Consider the following 21148-nt stretch of genomic DNA (forward strand, 5'->3'; position numbering starts at 1 on the left):
AAAACTGTGAAAAGAATGACGTCGATTTTAAACTGAACGTGGCCACAATATTATCACTTCACTGTGGAAATGACTCTCTTCCTCACGTGAAGCCTCTGAACTCGTGTCCAGTTAACCCGCGCAGCCCCTCGCGCTTGGGTGCCCAGGCCCCCAGGGTGCAACGTCCGTGTGCGGCAGCGGCTCCTGATGGGACAGCGTGGCTCGGAACGGCCTACCGCCCTTCCGTAAAAGTTACCACCTTAGAGAAAGACTTGAAGTGTCTTTGCCAAGGGGTGCGGGCCCACGCAATGCCACCAGGAGGCAGGGGGCGGTCAAGGGGAGGGCCCGCGTCTCACCTGATTATATATGTTGTACTTGTTGAGGTGGTTTTCGTGAAAGGTCAGCTTGAGAAACTGTCCCACCGCGTCCACGTAGACAGACTTCAGCTCCCGGGCTCTGCAGCCCGTCTTCTCGTTGTCACAGAGAGAGACATAGCTGAAAGAGAGCACGCGCCAGAGTCATGTTGACAGGGACCGTCCTGCGCAGTGGAAGTGGCCGCTGCTACCACTGAACTCCACAGGGTTAAATACAAGTTAAGTCTAGAGTGGAAAGACCTAGGGAAAAAGCTCAGAAGTTGCACTCTAACCAGGCTTCTTAAAACAAGTTCTAGATCTGAAGGCAGAGACGAGCTCTATGGATGAAAACGACAGCCCTGCTAACAGAGCATATTCTACGTGGGGCGGCTGCTCAGACACCATGTCCCCCGGCAGCAGAGACAAGTCTGTGACACAGGACCAACCGCAGGGGGTGATCCGTTGGTTTGCATCGCACTGAGACAGGCAGTCGGGTTGACAGTTCCCACCAGACCTTTCCAGGTCACGCTCACCCGAGCCTTCGAAAGCGCTCCGCCTGGTAGGGCACGAAGTACTCGGGCAGGCTCTCGCTGACGTAGAACTCCACTTTGCTGGGGATCATGTACTGGTGGGCGAGCAGCTGCAGCTTTCTTATTCGACACCTCTCCACCATCTGGAGAACGATCTCTTGCGGAAACTGGCAAAATCTGAAAGCAAACCATTGTTTTCTCCACACGGTCACGGCCGCGGTTTCCAGCCGTGTGCGTGGCGCTCCCCACGTAGCAAGGCGGTCCGGGTGCTGACGTGAGGGCCCCACGCGGCACGGCTGCTCCCTCCAGCCTCCAGCTTCGCAAGGAGGGGCTGAGGCTCTAGTTCACACCCGACCTGCGTGAGTCAGACTTTTCACGGTAGAAAACAGTCCAAAATGAAACCTGAGGTTTACCATGAGATCAATACTTCCGTCTTAAGAGGCTGTTCTAGTGGGCAAGCAGGGCCGAAGGGTTTTCCCCAGGAACGCAGATGCTTCAGGGAAACCACCTGCTTGGCGAATCCCGAGCGAAGGGTGCCGGGCAAGAATCAACACTGAGCGAGGCCCACGTGTGCCTGGCGGTCCGCAGAAGCCTGCGACTGGCCACTGTGGAGCCTCTAATTTTGCTTAGTACGTGACACAGCGCGTTAAGAACCTATACTGGAGGTCAGAGAACCGCAGTGTCAGCACAGCCCTCACGCTGCGTGATCTGATCACGATGAACAACAGAGCACAGCGTTTGGGCAGTAGACGCCGCGCCCGCTGAGCTGGCGCGCCCCGGCTCACAATGGTGGGGCATCCAGGGCCCCGGGAGGGGGACGCACCCAAGGAGGGGACAGGTGGAAGGGGCTCGGCGGCCTGCAGGGTGTGCTCACTCCTGCCCCCTGGTTGTGCTCCCTGGCCCTCCTCCGCCACCTCTCCAGGCGCCTCCCTCCCCACTGAGAAGACAAGAACCTCAGGTGGGGCTGCTCACTCCCCGAATGGGGCGGTGTCCCTGCTGGTGCCCCGCCCCCCCCCCCCCCAAGCCTCCTGAACAGTGCTAGAGCAAGCCTGCCCCCGAAACTTCCAGCAACACACAGACGCACTCTTAAGACCCCCCCCCCCCCCATCCTAAGAAACCCCTCCTGTGACTGCACCGGGGCCTGGCTGCCCATGTTACACAGGAGCTGTCTGTGGCCACCAGCTCAGCTCTTCACGCACCCTCCCCAGTCCCTGCAGGGCATATGCTGTCACAGCCAACTCTGGCCAAGGCCATGTGCAGTGGACTTCCCAGTCCTGCTCTGTTCAGTCCGCAGCTCCTGGCCTCCTCCTACCTTAGGGCGCCCTCCCCTGGGCTGGGTTCCAGGCTCCTTCCTCTCCCCACACTCACCATAGGGGGCCTATCTGACCACGGCTTTAGAAACCTCCTGCGTCAAGGAGCCCCAACTAAACGTTGCCCGGGTCCAAGCCTACGATCTAGCTGTGACCTGACATTTCCACGCAGACACCCAGAGATGTTATTAGATGTGACAGACAAAAACTCCTGACCCCTGCCACCTTCCCCCATCCCGTGTAGCCAGTCTCCTGGTCCCCTGCTTTGCCAGCTGGGGCCCTCCTCCCCATCCACTGTGGCCTCCCTCCCTCCCCACTGCTGCGTAACGAGTGCCTGCTTCCCAGCAGCACACAGAAAAGAGGAAGGGAAGAGTGAACAAAGGAACACCAGGCTGAATGCAGGAGAATCTGCTCAGCCTCTAAGTCCAGCTCTAGCTCCAAGGGACGGGCAGGGGTGACGGGGCGGGTGAGCACAGATCTGATGGACTTTCGCCCCAGAGGCACAGTCACCAGAAATCTGCCAGCACTAAGGTTTTGAGGTTTCAAAGATGAAAAGCTCGTAAGAGAGATGGCTCTGGGGCAGAAGGCAGCTAGTGAACACCGGGAACCAGGAACCCAGCAGCTTGTGACTGGAACACTCCTCAGTCGCTCACGGTGGTCAAGTGTGGCTTTAGACGTTTAAGATAGTTACTATTTTCAAATGCTAAGCACATACGTCATACTCGGTGGTGAGATCATTCTGGGCACAAGGACACTCTGAAAATCCTACAGTATGTTTAAAAAAAAAAAAAAAACCTCCAAAATTATTTAAAGAAAAATAAGACACCAGACAAAATCAGAAGTTCTAGGCTTTTTAAAATCCTTCAAAAACCAGGCCTGTGACTCAGTTGTTCAAATGCAGCTTAAAGAGTTTGTGCACGTATCAAAGCTGTCGTTGAGGGACACTGAAGAGGCCACAACGGGACGGTGGGAAGCGTGAGAGGCGTGGACACTGGGGAGGGGTGGGGCGCACTGGGGAGCTGGCCCCACAGGCAGGAAGCCTGTCAGGCACTTGCGTGATGGGACTCCTATGGTTTCGCCTTTGGGGAAGACTGACGACCTCTAAGGAAAAGGCTTAGTTTCAGAAAAATACCAACTCGTATAATGTTACTCAAGCAACGGACAGTTTAAAAGGTGTACAAATATTCGAGACGATCAATTGAAAGAGACGTTCTTGGTTAAAGTTTGGGGCTAACAAAACCTTGCCCACAGGAGCTCGGCTGTGAAAGCAGGGACCCGCAGACACACAAGCCGGCACGGGGCACAGTGAGGACGCGAGGCCCGGCGGACAGTCAGGGGAGACAGTTCAACAACCGTGGCCGGTGAGTTTCCGCCCTCTCCCCGTATTTGTGCGTTTCTGAAGCCAATGTCACTTAATGCTTTGAGGGAAAAAGATCCAACAAATTTTCTTTAAAAACATAGAAAGAGGGAAAACGCCCACTGCATCACTACGCAGACGGCACCGCGGCACGAAAACAGCAGTGTGGTTCTGAGGCCTGAGCTGCAATAGAGCAGAAGCTTAGCAGGAAGGGAGCCCGCCGGCCCGCCCTCGCCCCCCTCCCCACCCCTGCCCGGCCCACCTCACCTCGGTGACCTCCACCCGCTGACGGTAGGTGCGTGGATCATTAGTTCCCGGGCACTGAAGCCATCTTCGTGCCCAGAGGAGCTGACAACAACGAAGCCAATCTTGTGCGGCATCCTGGGCGCTGGGCTGGTTGTAAGGGCAGGAAAGGCTTCTTTAAGAGAAAGGAATCGGCAACATTTTAGACCACGGAAAGGGTCAGTTCGTGCTTTGCTAACAGACGACATAATTCACAACATATTCAGAATTCCCCCATCACTTTGAAAGAATCTAGCTTTTTGTTAAGCATTTTTCACAGGAGCCTCTAATTCTACTTAAGGGATCATTTACCTTGACTTTTCCCAAACACATGTCCTAAAAACATGATCACGTAGTGGGTTGAACCGTGTCCCTCCAAAGATAGGTTGAGGTCCTAACTCCCAGTGCCTGTGAATATGACCTTTTTCGGAAATAGGGTCTTTGCAGATGTAATGAGGTTGGGATGAGGGCGTCCTGGAGCAGGGCGGGCCCGATACAGCAGCACCAGGGTCCATTTAGGAGACACAGACACACACACAGCCAAGGAAAGGGCCAAGCGCCCGGGGCGATATGTCTACAAGCCAATGACCCGACCCGGCAAGTACTGCTGTCACCACCAGAAGCTGGGACCGGCAGGGGCGGTGGCCCCTTCAGAAAGAGCGTGGCCCTGCCGGCAGCTGGATTTCGAGCCTCTAGCCTCCAAAGTTTTGTTGTCCTAAGCCACCCAGTTTGTGGCACTTTGTTATGGTAAAAACACAGTTTTGCTAAGATACAAACACCAAGTTTTTGTTTTTTGTTAAATCTGAGTTGAGAAAGCAATGTAACCAGCGTGTTAACAAGTTACACAAAAGTCAGAGGAAAGGGGCAGTTTGATCAGCAGCGTGGTAACGGCGGACGGCAAGCACGCGCCCGCAGAAGGGAGGGCAGGACTCCAGGGAGGCGGGTCGGATGCAGAAGTGGCACCCGGGGCCTGCTGGAGTGACTGACTCGTAGCAGATACTTAGCCACTGGTCGAACGAATGTTTTATGCCATTTTTTAGTGAACCGTTCACAGCTGAATATCATTTTGAGGGTGGATGTTGCGACGTCTGGTTTTGCCAACCTGTCCCTGTGTGAAGACGGCACCCGACTGCAGTTTCCCCCGCACGCTCCACGTCCCTCCCCGGCAGCTAGTTCAGGGACGGGAACAGGAGAGCAGGACCCACACTGGACCAGCGAGGCTCTCCCCAAGGACTCTGCCGGGGCTACTGGGAGAGAGAAGTATTCTTCCTGCTGGGGCTATGGCCGCAGAATATTTCCCAGGGGCCTCCTGGAAGCCTCCTGTGGGGAGGTCCTGCCAGAGAGCGGGCTGACACGGGGCAACAGCCACCTTGGGAACCCTGAGGTTCAGCCACATTTAAAGCCCAAACTACTCATAAGCTTCGGGTTATTTTCGAGTCGTTGAGCCAATCAAATTCCTCTTCAGTAAGCCAATCCGAACTACCTTTAAGTATCCGCAATCAGAAGAATCCTCACTAACATGGATAATCAAGAATTCTCCAGAAAGTTCTCTGGGATAGGACATACTGTCAACTGAAATTCTGAATGGGACGTGACATATAAACATATCCCGCGTGAAATTTTGCTTATTTTAATGTGCTTGGTGCGTGATCTAGATCTTTCTTTTACTTCCATTCTGAACCTGAAAAGGCCCACGTGCATAAATTACTGGCTGGTACTTGCTAACGTTTCTTGGGCTGTGGGAACAAAGGCATCCCAAATAGAAAAATAAACCATCATTAGGGAGCCTAGTTATTTCTGACGCAAGCTCACTGCAGGATGTCACAGTACCGCAGGAAAGCTGAAACTCGCCCAGAAGGTAATGAAAGGCAGTGATTATATTTGGGGTGGGCCTGCAGGGGTGCGGGTGGAGCCCCACCTCTGGCCTCACCAGGGCAGGGATTTGTCCTCTGCAGGGGCTCTCAGCCTGCACTCACTCCCCACGCCCCGACCGTCCTGCAGATGGCTGACTGGGACTGAATGTCCTCTTCTCCCCCACTCTTTTCTAGGGGACGACTGTGGCCTGTGGCCCAGTCTCCCTGTCTGCAGCACTCCTCCCCAACGCCCAGCTGGGCTCATCAGCATCTGTGTCTTCACTCAGAGCTCCAGATGTGCTCCCTATCCCGGGCTGAAGGGCCATCTGTGTCCTGACCCAGTCTGCTGTTTGAACCCCCACTTCTTATCCTGAATTCTGAAGTCCAGCCGAACTGAAAGTTCTAGGTCTCTGCTCTGAATTCCTCAAATCCCTCAATCATCTTTTTAAAAAAACTTTTTATGTTTCTGAGAGACAGAGAGACAAGAGACCGTGTGTGTGCACGTGCGAATGGGGTGGGACAGAGAGAGAGAGAGAGACAGACAGAGAGAGAGAGGCAGGGAGACAGAGGCTCCGAAGCAGGCTCTGCACTGCACAAGCTGTTCGAGCCGTGAGATCATGACCTGAACCGAAGTCAGCCGCTCAACCGCCTGAGCCACCCAGGCGCCCCTAAATCCCTCAATCACCTTCAAGGGCAGGGCCCACGACTTCCTGTTCCACCTTGGAACTGTAGGTGTCTACGAGGTACCTTCAGCTGAATGTGATCATGTGGACACTACCTTTGAAGCACTTGCTGTGCGCCAAGGACTGTCCTCAGCCCTACACACACACTTACACCTTCGTCACACTGACATAGGTTTGTGGTCACGCCAACCTCAGGGATAAGGAAGCTGAGACACGGACAGGCTGTTGCTCAAAGTTACACAGGTAGTAAGCTGTGTGGGCAGAATCTGTGTTTAGCCGCTCGGGTTCCGGAGTCTCTGCCCTTGAGCAGTCCTCTCTGCTAAGGTGCTAAGACTTAAACGTGAGACTTCCAGAGTCCTAACGAAGGAGGTGTCCATTAACTACACTGTCTCATAAGCCCCAGACAGAGTGCGGGCCTTCAGGACCCAGGTAGGAGGAACGCCTGGGCACTGCGAGGACAACACTACGCCACTGTTTGGAAACGATTCCTTTCTGTCCACCTTCTTCCACGGCCCTTCCACCCTGCACCCTGTGGGACCCTTTGTGGGAATCTTCAAGGGCTGCGTGATACCTGGGGTGTTACTACAGGGCGCTACTATCAGCCTCTGTGAACCTCACCACTGATATTTTGGGGAAAATCAAAGCTCCCCGAAATACTCAGCTCCCGGCAGGTAGGACCGTGGCAGCAGCAGCAAGGGCTCTCACCTCGGCCTTGCGGCACACGCTAGCGGCTGCGTGGAGGAAGGCAGCTCAGCGGTAGCCTCACCAAGTCTCTCAAAACGCAACTTTCCGAGATGTTCTCAGGATCGTTGACCTCCATGAATCAAAGCGAAACAATTCAGCAACTTCCGAACGTTTGGCTACAAGATTAGGAGACAAACCTTGTTTCCATTGTTCTTTTGCGGAAACCTAACTGTTAGCCGGGTGAAGAACGGTTGGCCAAGTAATCTTAAAGGCCGCAAGTGCCGCCGAGCGCACGTCCGAAACCGAAGATGCGTGGGGAGGCGGGGGTGGGGAGCCGCACCGAACCCGCACGGCGGCACGACCGCATTCCTCACTCACTCGGGTCCCCGTCAGCCGTGCGGCCCGAACACGGAGGTCGCGACGTGCAGAGAGTACCCGACGCTAAATGCGACGCCGACTGGAGGCAACCGCAGGCCGGACCCTGGGCTGCGGCGGGCGGAGCGCGGGCAGCGCCCACCCGGGCCCGGGCACCCCGCTCCGTACGCGCTCCCGGGCCCGGCCCCCTGCCCCTGCCCCCAAGCCCCTCGGCCTCCGCCCTCCGGCCCCCGGCCGCGCCCACACCGCCAGGCCCCGCGCGATGTCGTCGGGACTCCCGGTACCTGTCAGAACGGAAGGCCCGCCCGGACCTCGGCGCCCTCACGGCTCCCAGGGCCCTCCGCCGCCCCTCGGCAGCGGCTTCCGGAGCTCAGGCGGCGCCTCCTCCACCGCCCCGGGCCGGCCCGCACCCCCGAGCCGCAGCGGCGGTGGCCGCCGAGGAGCAGCCCCGGCCGCCTGCGCCCAGCGCCAGGGCCGCGGCCGCCGCTCTCATGACAACCAGACGGGCCGGGCTGGGCCGCGCCTGCGCACAAAGCGGGGTCTCCCCGCCTCCACTTCTCCGGGCCTTCTGGGTAATGGAGTCTCGGGGAGGACGGCGCCTGCGCACAGGCGGGGCTGCCGCTCCACTTCCCCAGGCCTTCTGGGTAATGAAGTCCCCGGAGGACGGCGTCTGCGCGCAAGGCGGGGCTGCACCTCTGCTTCCCCGGGCCTTCTGGGTAATGGAGTTTCCGGGGGGACAGCGCGCGGCCCGGGTCTCGGTCGCAGAGCCCACCGAGCTCCGCACCCCCGCCGCTCAGCTGATCTCTGGGTCCTGGGCGAACAACAGCCTGAGTGGCCGGCCAAGCAGGTGCCGCCGGCGGGGCCGGAGGTCCTGAGGATGTTTACGGTGTTCCGGAAGCCCAAGACGTTCAAGCTGCGGGCTCTGCACAGGACGAAGAAGTTTGGGGTGGCGGGGAGGAGCTACCAGGAGGTGCTGCGGAAGGGGTGCTTCCACTTCCAGGTGCCCGGGGCCGGGGTTCGGGTGCCTTCACTTGCAGGTGCCCGGGGCCGGGGTTCGGGTGCCTTCACTTGCGGGTGCCCCGGGCCGGGGTCCATGGGACCTGGCGCCTCCTCAGACTTTTTCCTGTAGTCACTCAGCCCTTCAGCGGGAGTTTCTGGAGGGTTCTGGCGCAACACCTCCCTCTTCTGACCGTGAAGATTACGGCAGCTCTGGCCTGAGATTCTGGGACTCCCTGTTCTAGTGCATATCTGCTAACTTGCTGTGTGCTCCAGGGCACAGTCAGTGGGCCTCTCTGGGCCTCAGTTTCCCCTTCCGTAAAATGAAGGAGTTGTGTTCACAGGCCAGCACTGTTGACCTGGAACAGCGCGGGTTGTGGGTGTGTGTGCGTGTGGGGGCGGGAGCGTCAGGAGTTGCCGTGAACGCTCATAAAGCTGACGAGCGTGGAGGGACAGTGTTAGGAAACCAGCGGACCGTGTGCCGTTCACACTTCGTCAGCCAGAGGCAATGAGTCATTTTCAGGAAGATGTTCGCTTTAATCATCGCCCAGGAAAACAGAGTGTGCTGAGCGGGCGTGTCCTGATACCAGTCGGGTGCTGTGTCCTCATTGGTGGGGGTGTGTTTATGGGCTTAGTGGAAGCAGTCAGGCATCATTTTCTGAAACGGGCTCCGATTTTAAGTGCCTTTAAGGAGCCCGTTTCGAAAGGATCTGTGTGGCGAATCCTGTGGAGTCGATACCGCTAGGTATATATTTTTATGTGACTTGTCATATTTTCGAACGACGTGTAACCCCGGGCACGATTCTTTAAAACACAGTTTTTTTTTCTGATTGTGAGGACCGCAGGTGGAAGGGCCTCAGGTTAATGCTCCCAGGCGGCCCGCCCGAGACCCGAGACGTTAGCTTCCTGCCCTACCCTCCCTCTCCGCAGCTCCCCATCACCGGCTCCCGCCTGTGCCTCTACGAAGACGGCACCGAGCTCACCGGAGACTACTTCTCGAGTGTCCCTGACAACTCGGAACTCGTGCTTCTCACCTCAGGCCAGACCTGGCAAGGCTGTAAGTGGTGGGGACGTGGGAGAGTGGCGGGGAAGCCGGCCCGGCTTTGGAGGTGCTGAGGGCCTGCTGTGGGGGACCAGCCAGGGAAACGGAGAATCTTCTCGCTCTGAGCTCCCCGGGGCGGGGAGCCCCGAGTCGGGAGCCCGGTTGTCCAGTTGGGTGTCTTAGGTGTCTTTTCTAAGTTATGTGAATTTTATGTTCGTTCTGGGTGTCCTAGTAACTCCAGAGGGCAGAAGGGAGGGATCTGGGGGTTGGGACCTGCACAGGTTTGTGGGTAAGGCAGAGCCAGAGAGAGACGCCATCCTGTGTCGTCGGGCCGTGCGAAGGGAGCGGTGGTGGCTCAGGTTGTGCTCTGTCTGCTCTGTTGGTGTTTGCTGATGTGCTGTCACGTTGGGGGCCCGTCAGAGGCATCGCTTCCAGGCGTGATTCTTTAGGGGCATCCGGATTTAAGAACCAGCTCGATGACAAGTTGCACATTGGAGCTGTAGGCCAGGGGCAGAGCGAGTGTGCGTTCCTGGCTCTTGTGCAAAGTGGCTTACATTTCAGGAGATGCTTCTGGTGCTCCAGGAAGTGGGAGCCCTGAAGACAGAGATATCTGCCTCTTCGGCCGAAGGGACAGAAAGGGGCCCTAAAGTGGGGTACGTGTGGCTTTGCCCTGCGGTTGGGACTCCGCTGTTAGCAGTCACATCTAGTGTCTGCTCCAAGGTTGCAAGCGCTCTATCTCTTTGGGGCCTTGTCCTTCTCGAGGAGGCAGCCAGAGAGCAGAGTCACTGTGATGCCTCCTGGGACGGCCCCTTGCAGGAGGTGGGGACTGGGCAGGACAGGGCTGAGAGCCTGCCTGGCTTTTCCTCTTCTTTCCCATTTCGTGGTAGCGAAGTGAACAGACTAAGAAACACGGACTTGTTCAAGTGTGTGAATCATGAGGGATTGGGATCGCATCTCAATATTTTTTTTAAGTTTATTTTGAGAGAGAAAGAGCACAAGTAGGGGATGCAGAGAGCAGGGAAGTGTGAGAATCCCAAGCAAGTTCCACACTGCCAGTGCAGAGCCCGACGAGAGGCTCGAACCCATGAACCGTGAGATCATGACCTGAGCCGTAATCAAGAGTTGGACACTTCACCGACTGAGCCCCCCAGGGCGCCCCACATTGTTGTTATTGTTTTTAAAGAAACGGGGTGTTTTCCAGAGTGGGAACACCTGTCCCACGGCCTCGGCAGCCTCCCCCACTTCTGGCTTCGCCACTCTTCTATTTTAGCCATTCTGATGGGCGTGCAAGGTGTCTCCGTGTGGACAGCTTTGCGTTCCTGTTGGTAGTGCGGTTGACCATCTTTCCCTGGGCTAGCGGGCTGTCCACCCGTCCTCGCCCAGAAGGTGTGTCTTTGTCCGTTTGTATTTTGTCCATTTTCTAATTGGAGTTTTAACTGTTGAGTTTCGGGTTTTTCTCAGAATACGTACTGGATATGAGTCTTGGTAGACGCGTGGCTTCCAGGGATTTCCTCCTGCTCCGTAGCTTGTCTTTGCGTCCCCAGAACAGGCTCTTTCACAGAACAAGTTTTCCATTTCGATGAAGCCCACATTGCCCGTGCTTTCCTTTTGTGCTCACGCTCTCCACGTGAAGACTGGAAACTTCTCACCAAGCCCTGGGCCCGGAAGCGTTTCCCTCCTGCCTTTCTCGTCAGTGGATATGATCATGTGACTCTTTTTCTTTAGCCCATGAAGGGTGGGTTTATACTGGTTGATTTTCGAGCACTGAACAGCCTCTCGTCCCTGGAACGACCCGCTGGGCCGTAGGGAGCATCGTTCTTTCTGTGGGTTGCCGCTTCTGTTGGCCGAGGTGTCACGAAGGGTCGCGGTAGACCGTGGTTCCGCTGGGTTCTAAGCGCTGGCTGGGCTGCAGTCAGGTGGGTGTGGGAGGCTCCAGGAGGGAGGTCCGGAAGGAGGCTCAGAGACGTGGGAGGTTTCGTTTGGGGAAGAGAAGGGCAGCGACCCACCGGCTGTCGTGCCTCCACATCCGGCCCCTCCCCACGCTGAGGGGTGGGCAGCCAGGCCCAGGGGAAGGGCTAGCTGGCATCCGGGCAAGCCCGGGGCCCCGGACGCCCCTGAGGTCCGGCAGGTCCTGAAGCGTGGTGATGCTGGGCGTGCGGAGACCCCTTCCTCACCGCAGCGCTCAAAGGACCGCCGGCTTTTCTGTCTGTGACTCTTCTGGTGGCAGATGTGAGTGACATCCATCACTTCCTCCACGCGTTCCACAAGCCACAGGCGGGGCTCATCCAGGCTGCCCGGCAGCTGCTCTCCGGGGAGCAGGCCCCGCTGCGGCAGAAGCTGCTGGCCGACCTCCTGCACACTGTCAGCGAGAACACCGAGGCCGAGACCAGGGCCGAGGACCCGCCATGGTTCGAAGGTACTCCAGGGCCCGGAGCAGGGGTGGGGCTTGCTGGGAGCTGGCCACGCAGGGGACACCAGGTCCCACCGCAGTCCCTGGGCGGGGGGCCTGCCTGGCTTCTGTGTGCTAGAGGCCCCGGGACTGGCCTCCTTACTCCTCCGTCAGCTGTGGGAAAGCGTACGTGACGTAACGTGTTCCGTCTGAATCATTCTAAGCGTATGGTCTAGGGTCGAGCACGTTCTCTGTGGCGTGCAGCCACCACCAGCATCCGTCTCCAGAACCTCCTCACGTTCCTCAACGGCAGCCGTCCCTATGTCCCCTCCCAGCCCCCACCCTCCACCCGGTCTGGATCTGACTCCCCTCGGGGCCTCCCGCGGGGGATCACACAGGACTCGGCCTCCTGAGCCTGGCCTGCTCCACGAGACACAGTGCCCTCGGGTGCACGCGTGCTGCAGGATCTCCCTCCTTCAGGCTGGATCTCATTCTGTGGTGTGGCCGGACCGCGTTTTGCTTGTCTGTCACCCGGCCGTGGACACTTGGGCGTGTCCACCTCGGGGCGCGGCCTTCAGGCCCGCCGGAGCCGCCCTTGGACTGCAGGAGAGGGGGTTCGGGTGCCTGGAGCCGAAGCCCCTCTGTGGTGTCTAGATGCCCAGGATGCAGGTGGGCCAGAGAACCCTCTCCAGGCAGAGGGCAGGAGCCCGCGAGCGGGACACGATCAGCACGTTTCTCAGACGAGGCGGGTGGCGCTCGCAGCCTGCCCAGCCCGGGAGAGGATGGCTGTGGACCCCAGGGGGTCTCGTCTTCTCTTGCTCCTGGCAGGTCTGGAGTCTCGATTCAAGAATAAGTCTGGCTACCTGAGGTACAGCTGCGAGACCCGTATCCGGAGCTACCTGAGAGAGGTGGGTGTGCGGTGGCGGGCACGGGGGCGGGGCGAGGCGTGGAGACGGTGCCCGGAGCTACGCGCCTCTGCAGGCGGACGGCCCGCCGGGGCCCAGCTCGCGGTGTCCCTGGGGTGCAGCTAGCGGCCGGTCCCCGCACTCCGCCCTGAGCTGGCCTGAGCTGGCGCCCTGAGCTGGCGCCCTGTGGGGTTGTCGGGGCCCCACCTGGGGCCTTGGCCCCCTTTCTTTTCTTTTTGCGCTGGAGTCTCAGTGTGGGTTTTGAATAGAACCGACCTGTGAACGTCATCAGCCATCAGGTGGTTGGATTTTGATGTGAACTTGTCTTCATCCAGCACTGGCTGTGACGGACGCCCACGTGGGTGGGTCCTGGCCTCTTTCCCCACGAGGACACTTCTGTCTCCAGGCTGTGGCCCTGGGTGGGGGGGCCTGACCTCCGAGAACTGGGAAGGGCCGAGCTGCATCTGCTTTTGGGGTGCTCCGAGCCGTTGTGGGTGTGAGCTCTGACTCCACGGGCCCAGGAAGGAGATGACATCCTTCCTCCCCCCTGGGAGATCCGAGAAGCGAACACAGGTGGAGATTTAAAGCTTCGGTGCTCCCACTGGACGTGGCTGTCCGTCCCCAGAGAAATCTGTGCCCGATGTGGCCTCTGTCCTGCTGCCCCCTCAGCGAAGAAGCAGAGCCCACGGACAGATTGGCGGCACGGAGGGCAGAGCTGGAGCGGTATCCCGTCCCGCTCAGAGGAAAATTTGGTCCCGTGGCACTCGCCTTTTGCCGTGAGGGTGGGGGTCTGTGCAGCTGCCTTCCGACCTCGTACGATGGGACAGAGGTGGGGTGCGTTCCCCAGGCGCTGACCTCTGTAAGGATGAAACATGTAAGAGGTCAGCTCCTCAGAGTGGACGGGAGTCCAGGCCAAGATCCCGTGACCCCTGCGCCGGGCCCTCCACGCAGGGGTGAGATCGGGTGCTCCCTGCAGAGGCGTGTTGGGGGGGGGCTGCCCCTGTGCTCGTGTGCTTGGAAGGCAGTCCTGAGGCCGTCTTGCCCCCTGACTCTGCAGATGTTCTTCCTGCCCCGCTCCCTCCCCCTCTCCCTCCACGCCTGCCCGCGTTTCTTGGACTGTAGATCACAGGGTCTATGGTGCAGGACGATGCACGGCCCGTGCTCCACGGAGAAGGAAAGCTCAGGACCGCAGTGTGGAGGCCCCTGTGGTCCGGCCCGGCTCCCCCACCTTCTCTGTCCTCCCACCTCCGCTCCACCCTGGCCACCCTTGCCTGCCCCTGCTGCTGCCGAGAGTGTGCTTCCTGCCCTGGCCGCCCCGGCCTGTCTCTCAGGCTGTGACCCCCTCGGCACCACACAGACCCTGCCGGGCCCTCTGTGCCCTGTTAATGTGTCTGCCGTCCTGTTGCTCGCACTCGACCAGGAGCCCCGTGGGGAGGAGGGGGGTCTTTCTCTGCCTCCCCCCCCCCCCCCCCCGGTGCTCAGCGTTTGGCTGCATTGTTGTGAGCCTCCCTCCAGCTTGAGTGGGCAGCGTGGGTGGCGGGCGGGTGACGTTCCTCGCCTGCCCGCCTCCTCTCAAGTTTCTTCCCACGTGGCAGCGGTGAGCGCCAGGGAGACGGGGCCAGGACTCCCGGAGCTGAGTCTGTTACGTGGCCGACCCTGACCCCGGCTGCACGTCACGGGCCCAGAGAAGCTGGCCGGGCTTGGCCGGCCAGGGACCGTGTGAACTCAGCACACTGGGGACCCCAGGCGGCAGGGTCCCCGAGGGCCGTGGCACCGAGTGGACTCGGAGTCCCCCGACCGCGCCAGCCTTCAGCGATGTCCCTTGGCGTCTTCAAGGTGAGCGCTTCTGCCTCCATGGTGGGCGCGGAGGCTCAGGAGGAGTACGTCCGGATTGTTGGCCTCATGTGCCAGAAGCTCAGGGCCGAGCAGTACCACAGCAGCTACTTTGACAGAGGAGCCAAGGCGGACAGCCGGCTCTGCACACCCGAAGGCTGGTTCTCCTGCCAGGTGAGCCGGGGGCCGGGGCCCTCCTTCGAGAAACGCCGGTGGCAGGGAGAACGCAGGGCACTGGGGACGGAGGGCACCACTTGGCCCCCTCGGGAGGAGGGTGGTGGGCAGAGGAGAGGACGGTTTCGGAGCTTCTGAAACGTGGTGTGTCCCCGGGCAGCCATCTAGGTGATGGCTCAGATTTCAGGACTGGTGGCCAGGTGTGACCATTCGGGCATTAGTGTGGCCTGACTCCACTCCCTGGCGGGGTGTGGTGGCAGCAGCTGGGAGCAGTGTCCTGGGCCTCCTCCTGGACACTCGGATAAATGACAGAGATACTGCTTCCCAACAAGTGCTACCACCTCTGGGGAACGGGTCACAGTCTGGAGGCTTGGGGCCGGCGACCTTTGCAAGGACGGGCAGGGGCTGTTCCACTGCCCACGCTTCCTTCCCGGCCTCCTGGACCCCATGCATTTCCAGTAAAATGCCCTGTCCCCACTGGTGGCTTTTCTAGTGCCACTGAGGGTACGGAGCAGGCCCTGGAGGCGGGTGTGGGACCCAGCAGGCGCTCGGTTGGGAATCCGGCATTCCTAACAAGTATCTTACTGGGGGTAACGAGGGAAAGGGGGCGCCGTTCCAAAGACAGGGTTCCTGATCGCCCCAAGCAGCACACCGTTTACCAGGACTAAGTCCCCTACCGGGGGCTCGTCAGTCAGCTCCTCCCGCTTGCCTGAGACCCGGGGTAAGGCCCTTCGAGGACCTGAGCTTGCTGTCTGTTGCCTAGGGTCCCTTTGACGTGGACAGCTGTGCATCCAAACACTCCATCAACCCCTACGGTAACAGGGAGAGCCGGATCCTCTTTAGTACGTGGAACCTGGACCACATGTGAGTACGGGTTCCGCAGAGGTCGGGAGTGCTTGTTGTTGAGAACTGAGCTCCCAGACCCACGGGGCACCTGCGGGGGCCTGTCCCTGCTGTGGCGTCCGTGGCCTGCCTGCCGGCTGCCTCGTGTTTCATGTGCCGAGCTTGTGGGTTGTGGACCCAAAGGTGTCCTGGGTGTGTGTGCGGATGGGTGCAGGCGCCCACTCCTAACCTGCCTGATTAGGTGCCCTCCACGGTGGGGGCCTCCGACAGGAGCTGGTCCAGGTCCTTGTCCACGTGCGTGCGACCTGGTACGTGGCCCCTCGGTCACATCCGGCTCCACCTGTGGGGCCCAGTGGGTGGCTCTCACCGCATCGCACTCTGGGGGTGTCCTGCCCCAACCAAGCAGGAGGTGCTCAGAGCGGGGGCTCTGGGTGGTTACTGTGCGCGGGGCATTTCCTGCTTTCACCGGGGTGCGTGGAGGCCGGCAGCAGTGTTCTTCCACGTGGACGAGCTCTTTCTCAAAAAGGCGCACAAGTAAAATTGCGTTATCTTCACAGACTCTTTTCTGGAACATAATGATGTCCTGGTCTCTGCTTTGTGAAGACAGAGGTCTTCCAGCGCCCTTCAAGTGGCTCTATCGCTTTGGGGACAGGTGGCTTTGCACATGTGTAGGACATCACAGGGACAGCTGAGGCTCACTTTCCACCCCTCCTGGATGCACCCCCGTCCTCGCCGGGGAACCGCTCTGGTGCCATTTGCGAGCGTCCCTGCGATGCCTGTTTATGTAGACCTTTACCCTGTAGGTATGATTTGAAAATGGACACAAGTGGTAGCACGTGTGGTGACTCTACACCGGGCTTCTCCGTCCTGTGTCGTGCTCGCGGGGATGCGTTTGTGGGTTTCGTGCATTCGTTCCACCAGGTGCAGAGCGCCTCGCTCTTTCAAGAGAGTATCGCGCGAATATCCGTTTCCATCCCGGTAGGCGCTTCTGGCCGTCCACCTTCCGCTACTACAGAGCCCCCTGGGCTGAGCGCGCACGCGGGGCCGACCTGCGTGGCCATGTGGGTGTGGCCCGTGGACTGGCAGCGTCCTCAGCATGTGGGGGCTGGTCGGGAATGCAGATTCTCGGGCTCCGCGCACCGTTACCCGGGTGCTGGGGATTGGGGTGCACATTCAGGTGAGGAGGCTGTCCTGGTGCCCGAGCTGAGGAGCTGCGCTCCCCTCTAGGCAGGGTGCTGGGTCTCACCCCTCCGATGTGCACGGAGCACCCAGAGACGATTGCCGGGTTCTCCAGGTCATCTGTCGGCTACTCTCCGTGCCCCGCTGGGGCGTGGGGACATCGATCTGGGGGCGGTCCCAGCACTCAAGGGGCGGAGCAGGCCAGCCTGGAGCAGAGTGCAGACGAAGCAGCAGAGGCCGGAGCAGGGTTGCCTGACACCGTGGTTTCAGGTGCATTTTCTCTGTCTCAATACAGTACTTCTCTTTTCCGGCAAATCGGCCCGCTTCTCTGCACACGTCTGACTTCCGGTTTTCTGTCCTATTTCAGGCTCGTTTCTCCCAGGAGGGTCCTGTGGGCACTAAATGTTCTTTGGTCTTGGAAAATGTCCCTCTGGCCTCTACTCCTGCGTGGTCATTTAGCGATACTGAATTCTGGGCGGTGGGTGTCCCACCTTCAGAACTTTGAAGACGTGCTCACACTCTCCCGGCGTCTGCTCGGGAGAATTCTGCCCACAGCCTGTTCTCTGCCGTTTCTGCGGACATTGCAGATTTTCCCTTTCTCTTTGAACATGGCGTGTGTGTGGGTTTAGATCCTTAAATTCTGACCGGGGCTTGTCTTTGTTCCGAAGACAAGTTTCTCTTTCGTTTTGGAAAACACCTGAGTATTTTTTAGTTACCCCCTCTCGGCTTCTCTCTGTCCGGCTTCTCTGGAGCTCCCGCTGGCCGCACGTTGGACCTTCTCGTCCTGTCTCCCTTGTGCTGTGGGGGTGGTGTCGAGGAGCCCTCCGAGGCCTCTCAGCGGTCTGTTTCAGAGTGCTCTAGCCCAGGTCCTCCGCCGGGGTCCTCGCCCTTTGCGGTGTGCTCGTGACATCTGTGCGTCTGGATTCAGAGTCCACCCTCAGTGGGGACTGTGTTTTCTGTGCACTGGCTTGTCCTGTCCCCACAGGGTGGTTTTGCATTTGTTTCTGCCGGACACTCACGGAAAGCCAGGGCTTCCCGTGGCTCTGAAACAGCGGAGTATTAATTTCTGGCTTGGGTCCCGTCCCCTGTGGCAGGTGCAGTCGGACTGTGGGTCTGTGTGAACGGTGAGCCGAGGGTCCTGGGTTTCCTGGTGACTGTGGAAATGGTCACGCTGTTGGTGCGCCCAAATCATGTCTCCTGGGGCCTCTACCTTGTGTGTTGTCCTCACCCCTCCCGCTGCTTACCGAGGCTCGGCCACGTGGCTCCAGCACACAGGACGCCAGCGGACGCCTGATACGTGCTTGCGCGCTGGGGCTCCTTCTCTTTGAGCGCTGGCATCAGTGGGGAGGGCCCTGGCCTGGCCTCCTTGAGGGTGAAAGGCGCCATGGGGAGCAAGGCCGCCCCCAGCCAGCCCTGCAGCGTCGCGCAGCCACAGGAGCGGTCGGGGTCAGCGGGCGCCCGCCTCTTCTGGGGCTGGGCAGGCAGCAGTAGGTAGAGGGTAGGGTGGCTTCCCCTCCCTCCCGGAGCCCCGGGCGCCCCTGCCGCTTCCCTTCCGCTTTAATGGCTGGACTGGGGTCTCGGTCCCACCTCCCTGGCCCTCCCCTTGGGCCTCTGTCGGGACCAGAGCCCCAGTGGGCTGCAGGAGGGTGGCTCGCCCCTGCGGATCAAGTGTGGACTTGAGTTCCTGGCAGTGGGGAGCCCTCACCTGCTCAGCTTTGTACCTGTTTTCCCTTTTCTTCAGTGTTTCTCCGTGTTGGAGGGACAGGTGGGCCCAGCATGCTGCAGTGGCCCTCCTGGCCTTGTTTCTATTCCTCGTGTTATAAGCTCAGTTCGCAAGCTTTACCTGTCAGTACGCGGGCTTTGAAAGGTGTGTAAGCAGAACAGGTTTACACAAAGCAGTATCACGACTGTCTCCAGTGGACACACACACAAGCACAAGGTCGTGGTTGGGAAGACAGACGTCAGGCCCTTAAGACTCTCCCCAGGGAGGACAGGGGCTCAGCTTTACTTCTGCGGTTCAGCTGGGGAGGTGCTCCTGTGTCACCACGGAGACGGGTGTCAGTGGGGACGGGTGGCATAGGGCTCCACCCCCTTTCCCTGTGTACTTCTCAGTACTTACAAACACGCACCGCCAGCCCTCCTCCGTGAGACATTCAAGCTGCTGGCCCCGGGGCCGCATGCGGTGAGGACCGTCCCCCCAGTGCTGCCCCTGCTGACAGCCGCGGCCAGAGGAGGGGTCACTGCCCCACTGCCCCTCGGGCGTGTTTCCAAGTGCGGCTCCTTTTGAAACCTGAACCTCTGGCCACGTGTCCTCCTGTACGCCCCCAAACGTCAGCTCACATTTGGGCCACAATGACCGGGTGAAGCCCTCCAACGTGTCCCCGTGCTGCCATAGCAGGCTACTCGGCAGGGGCCGTGGGACGCCGGCAGCAACCGTGACCCTGTCTCGCCTTGCCCTGCAGAATAGAAAAGAGGCGCACGGTCATCCCCACGCTGGAGGCCGCCGTCGCGGAGCGGGCCGGCAGGGAGGTGTCCTGGGAGTACTTCCACAGCCTGCTTTTCACTGCACACAACCTGAAGCTGGTCCACATCGCCTGCCATAAGAAAACCAGCCACGGGCTCAGCTGTGACCCACGCAGGATCTACAGACCCCAGACGAAGCCGAAGAGACGGCAGCCGGCCCGCAAGTGCCAGTGACGGGCCACGCGTGGCGCCTCCTCCCCCGGCGGGCACGTCCTCCCGTTGGGCACTGTTACTACACTTCTGCCGCTGCAGTGGTTTCTGGAAAAACTTCACAGAGCCCTCCTACAAGTTCTGACCTCGCTACACTTCCGAATCTGTGTTCGCACCTCCGACGGCCCGAGTGCCAGCGGACAGGCTAGCCGTGCCCTGGGGCGCGCGGTTGGCTCAGGAGCCCCTCTGTCCCTGCTGGGCGGCCCCCGCAGAGACGCAGCGTCAGGCCCGACGTGGCCGTGCTGGTCCGAGGCACGGGCATTCTGTGTCAGCTCTCTGCTGGGTCTCTGCTCCCGGGCGGATGTGAGGCTGTATCTGCTGGACTTTTCCGGATGCTCCAAAGAGTGGCAACCCATTCAGGGTGAAATGTTTGTAAAGAACATGCAGGGACACGCGCTGCTGTATGGTTTATGATGGCAGAAAGCGGGAAACCCTCCGAATGCCTGTCCACAGGTGAGTCCTGCTTGTGGTATCGTGCTGAACCGCGGCAAACCGCTGGCTTTGTAGCTCAGAAGCTGTCAGAGGCCGTTAATTTCTGGGTTCGTCTTCCACGTGGACATAAGGCACAGCCACGTGGCAGCTCTGTGTGTTTCATACGGAAAAGGGAAGCTGTCACGTGCACAAAGCATCCGGTGGCTTGACCATGCAGAGGACGATCTGTTGGTTTTATAAAAGCCTGTGAGTGTATGTCACACGCACGTACAAGACAGGAAACACACCGTCAGGACAGCAGTAGTCCTGGGGGACAGGGTGGGGGGGGGGGTACTGGATTTTAAAGAGCCAATTTTCTAAATCATGTATTTTATAATACTTGAAGTTTTTGAAATGATCACTTATTTCATGATCCTTTAAACATTCATTTTTTAAAATCACACAGATTTTAATATTTGAATTTTTACATTTATTGTATAATCATAAAAAGCAATAAAGATTTTTCAGAAAAAGACTTATCAAAAAAGTTTGCACTCACTGGGAATGATGAAAATGAGGATAAAAATAGGGGTTAGTGATTTTTTTTTCAAAGGTTTTAATTTATTTCTGAGAGAATGAGCAAGCAAGCGTGAGCAGGGGAGAGGCAGAGAGAGAGTGAAAGGCACACAGAGAATCCCAGGCAGGCTCTGTGCTGTCAGCACAGAGCCCGATTGAAGGCCTGCACTCACGAGCTGTGAGATGGTGACCTGAGCCAAAACCGTTATTCCATTTTCGGAAATCGAGATCTCAGAGCGAGTCGATCCTGTGTGGAACCGCACGAGTGCCACCTCAGCACGTGGTGTTTACCTGGCTGGACGGGGCAGCCCAGACCGTGGGGGAGTCGGGGCCCGTGGGAAGCGCGCCCTGCTGTCCCGGTGGACCCTCCTTCTCCAGCCCAGCAGCAGCGCGACCTCTTTGCAAAACGGGGTCATGGGCTGTCCGTTTTCAACAAAAGAAGGGAGTTAAAACGTAGCGGCTGGGAGTGTTGAGTCTAGTGATCTGTGGGTGCAGGAATGCTGGGTGGTCCGGGCGGGAGGTCCCTCGTACCGGCAGGCCCGTCACTTGCTGTGGGCCGGCTCTTTGGTCAGCAAGGCTGCAGAGGGAGGACCTCCAGACCCAGGGCCTGCAGGAGGGAGGGAGGCGGCCAGCAGTCAGCCTCTGATGGCAGCTGAGGGGC

At 59.1% G+C, this 21148-nt stretch overlaps 2 protein-coding genes across 7 annotated transcripts in view; one reads left to right on the top strand and one right to left on the bottom strand.

The window, feature by feature from the left end:
- The window catches only part of CEP104 (centrosomal protein 104), a 35514-nt gene extending 27603 nt beyond the window's left edge, over nucleotides 1-7911 (bottom strand). For 2 of the 6 annotated variants that reach the window (XM_043573604.1, XM_043573607.1), the window contains exons 1-5: nucleotides 7691-7909; nucleotides 7053-7207; nucleotides 3797-3947; nucleotides 866-1039; nucleotides 336-474 (exon numbers count right to left, since the gene is read on the bottom strand). In XM_043573604.1, coding sequence (XP_043429539.1) covers nucleotides 336-474; nucleotides 866-1039; nucleotides 3797-3909 — 426 coding nt within the window. In that variant the 5' untranslated portion in view covers nucleotides 3910-3947; nucleotides 7053-7207; nucleotides 7691-7909. Of the gene's footprint in view, nucleotides 1-335; nucleotides 475-865; nucleotides 1040-3796; nucleotides 3948-4655; nucleotides 4920-7052; nucleotides 7208-7690 lie in introns of all 6 variants that reach the window. The other 4 variants (XM_043573606.1, XM_043573608.1, XM_043573605.1 and 1 more) reach the window with 3 other exon arrangements.
- A 170-nt stretch (nucleotides 7912-8081) lies between these two features.
- On the top strand, nucleotides 8082-20512 carry DFFB (DNA fragmentation factor subunit beta). Its single transcript, XM_043573620.1, has 7 exons — nucleotides 8082-8406; nucleotides 9333-9459; nucleotides 11672-11860; nucleotides 12662-12741; nucleotides 14575-14745; nucleotides 15509-15609; nucleotides 19230-20512. Exons 1-7 carry the CDS (start codon nucleotides 8284-8286, stop codon nucleotides 19462-19464), a joined length of 1026 nt encoding a protein of 341 aa, XP_043429555.1. The 5' UTR covers nucleotides 8082-8283; the 3' UTR covers nucleotides 19465-20512.
- The last annotated feature ends 636 nt before the right edge of the window (nucleotides 20513-21148 follow it).

Source organism: Prionailurus bengalensis, chromosome C1, assembly GCF_016509475.1.
Source record: "Prionailurus bengalensis isolate Pbe53 chromosome C1, Fcat_Pben_1.1_paternal_pri, whole genome shotgun sequence".
Taxonomy (NCBI): Eukaryota; Metazoa; Chordata; class Mammalia; order Carnivora; family Felidae; genus Prionailurus; species Prionailurus bengalensis.

Coding starts and splice junctions, on each gene's coding strand:
- DFFB (XM_043573620.1), top strand. CDS start 8,284: ATGTTTACGGTGTTCCGGAAGCCCAAGACGTTCAAGCTGCGGGCTCTG. Junction 9,460..11,671: donor AGGCCAGACCTGGCAAGGCT/GTAAGTGGTGGG, acceptor TTCTGGTGGCAG/ATGTGAGTGACATCCATCAC. Junction 11,861..12,661: donor GGACCCGCCATGGTTCGAAG/GTACTCCAGGGC, acceptor TGCTCCTGGCAG/GTCTGGAGTCTCGATTCAAG.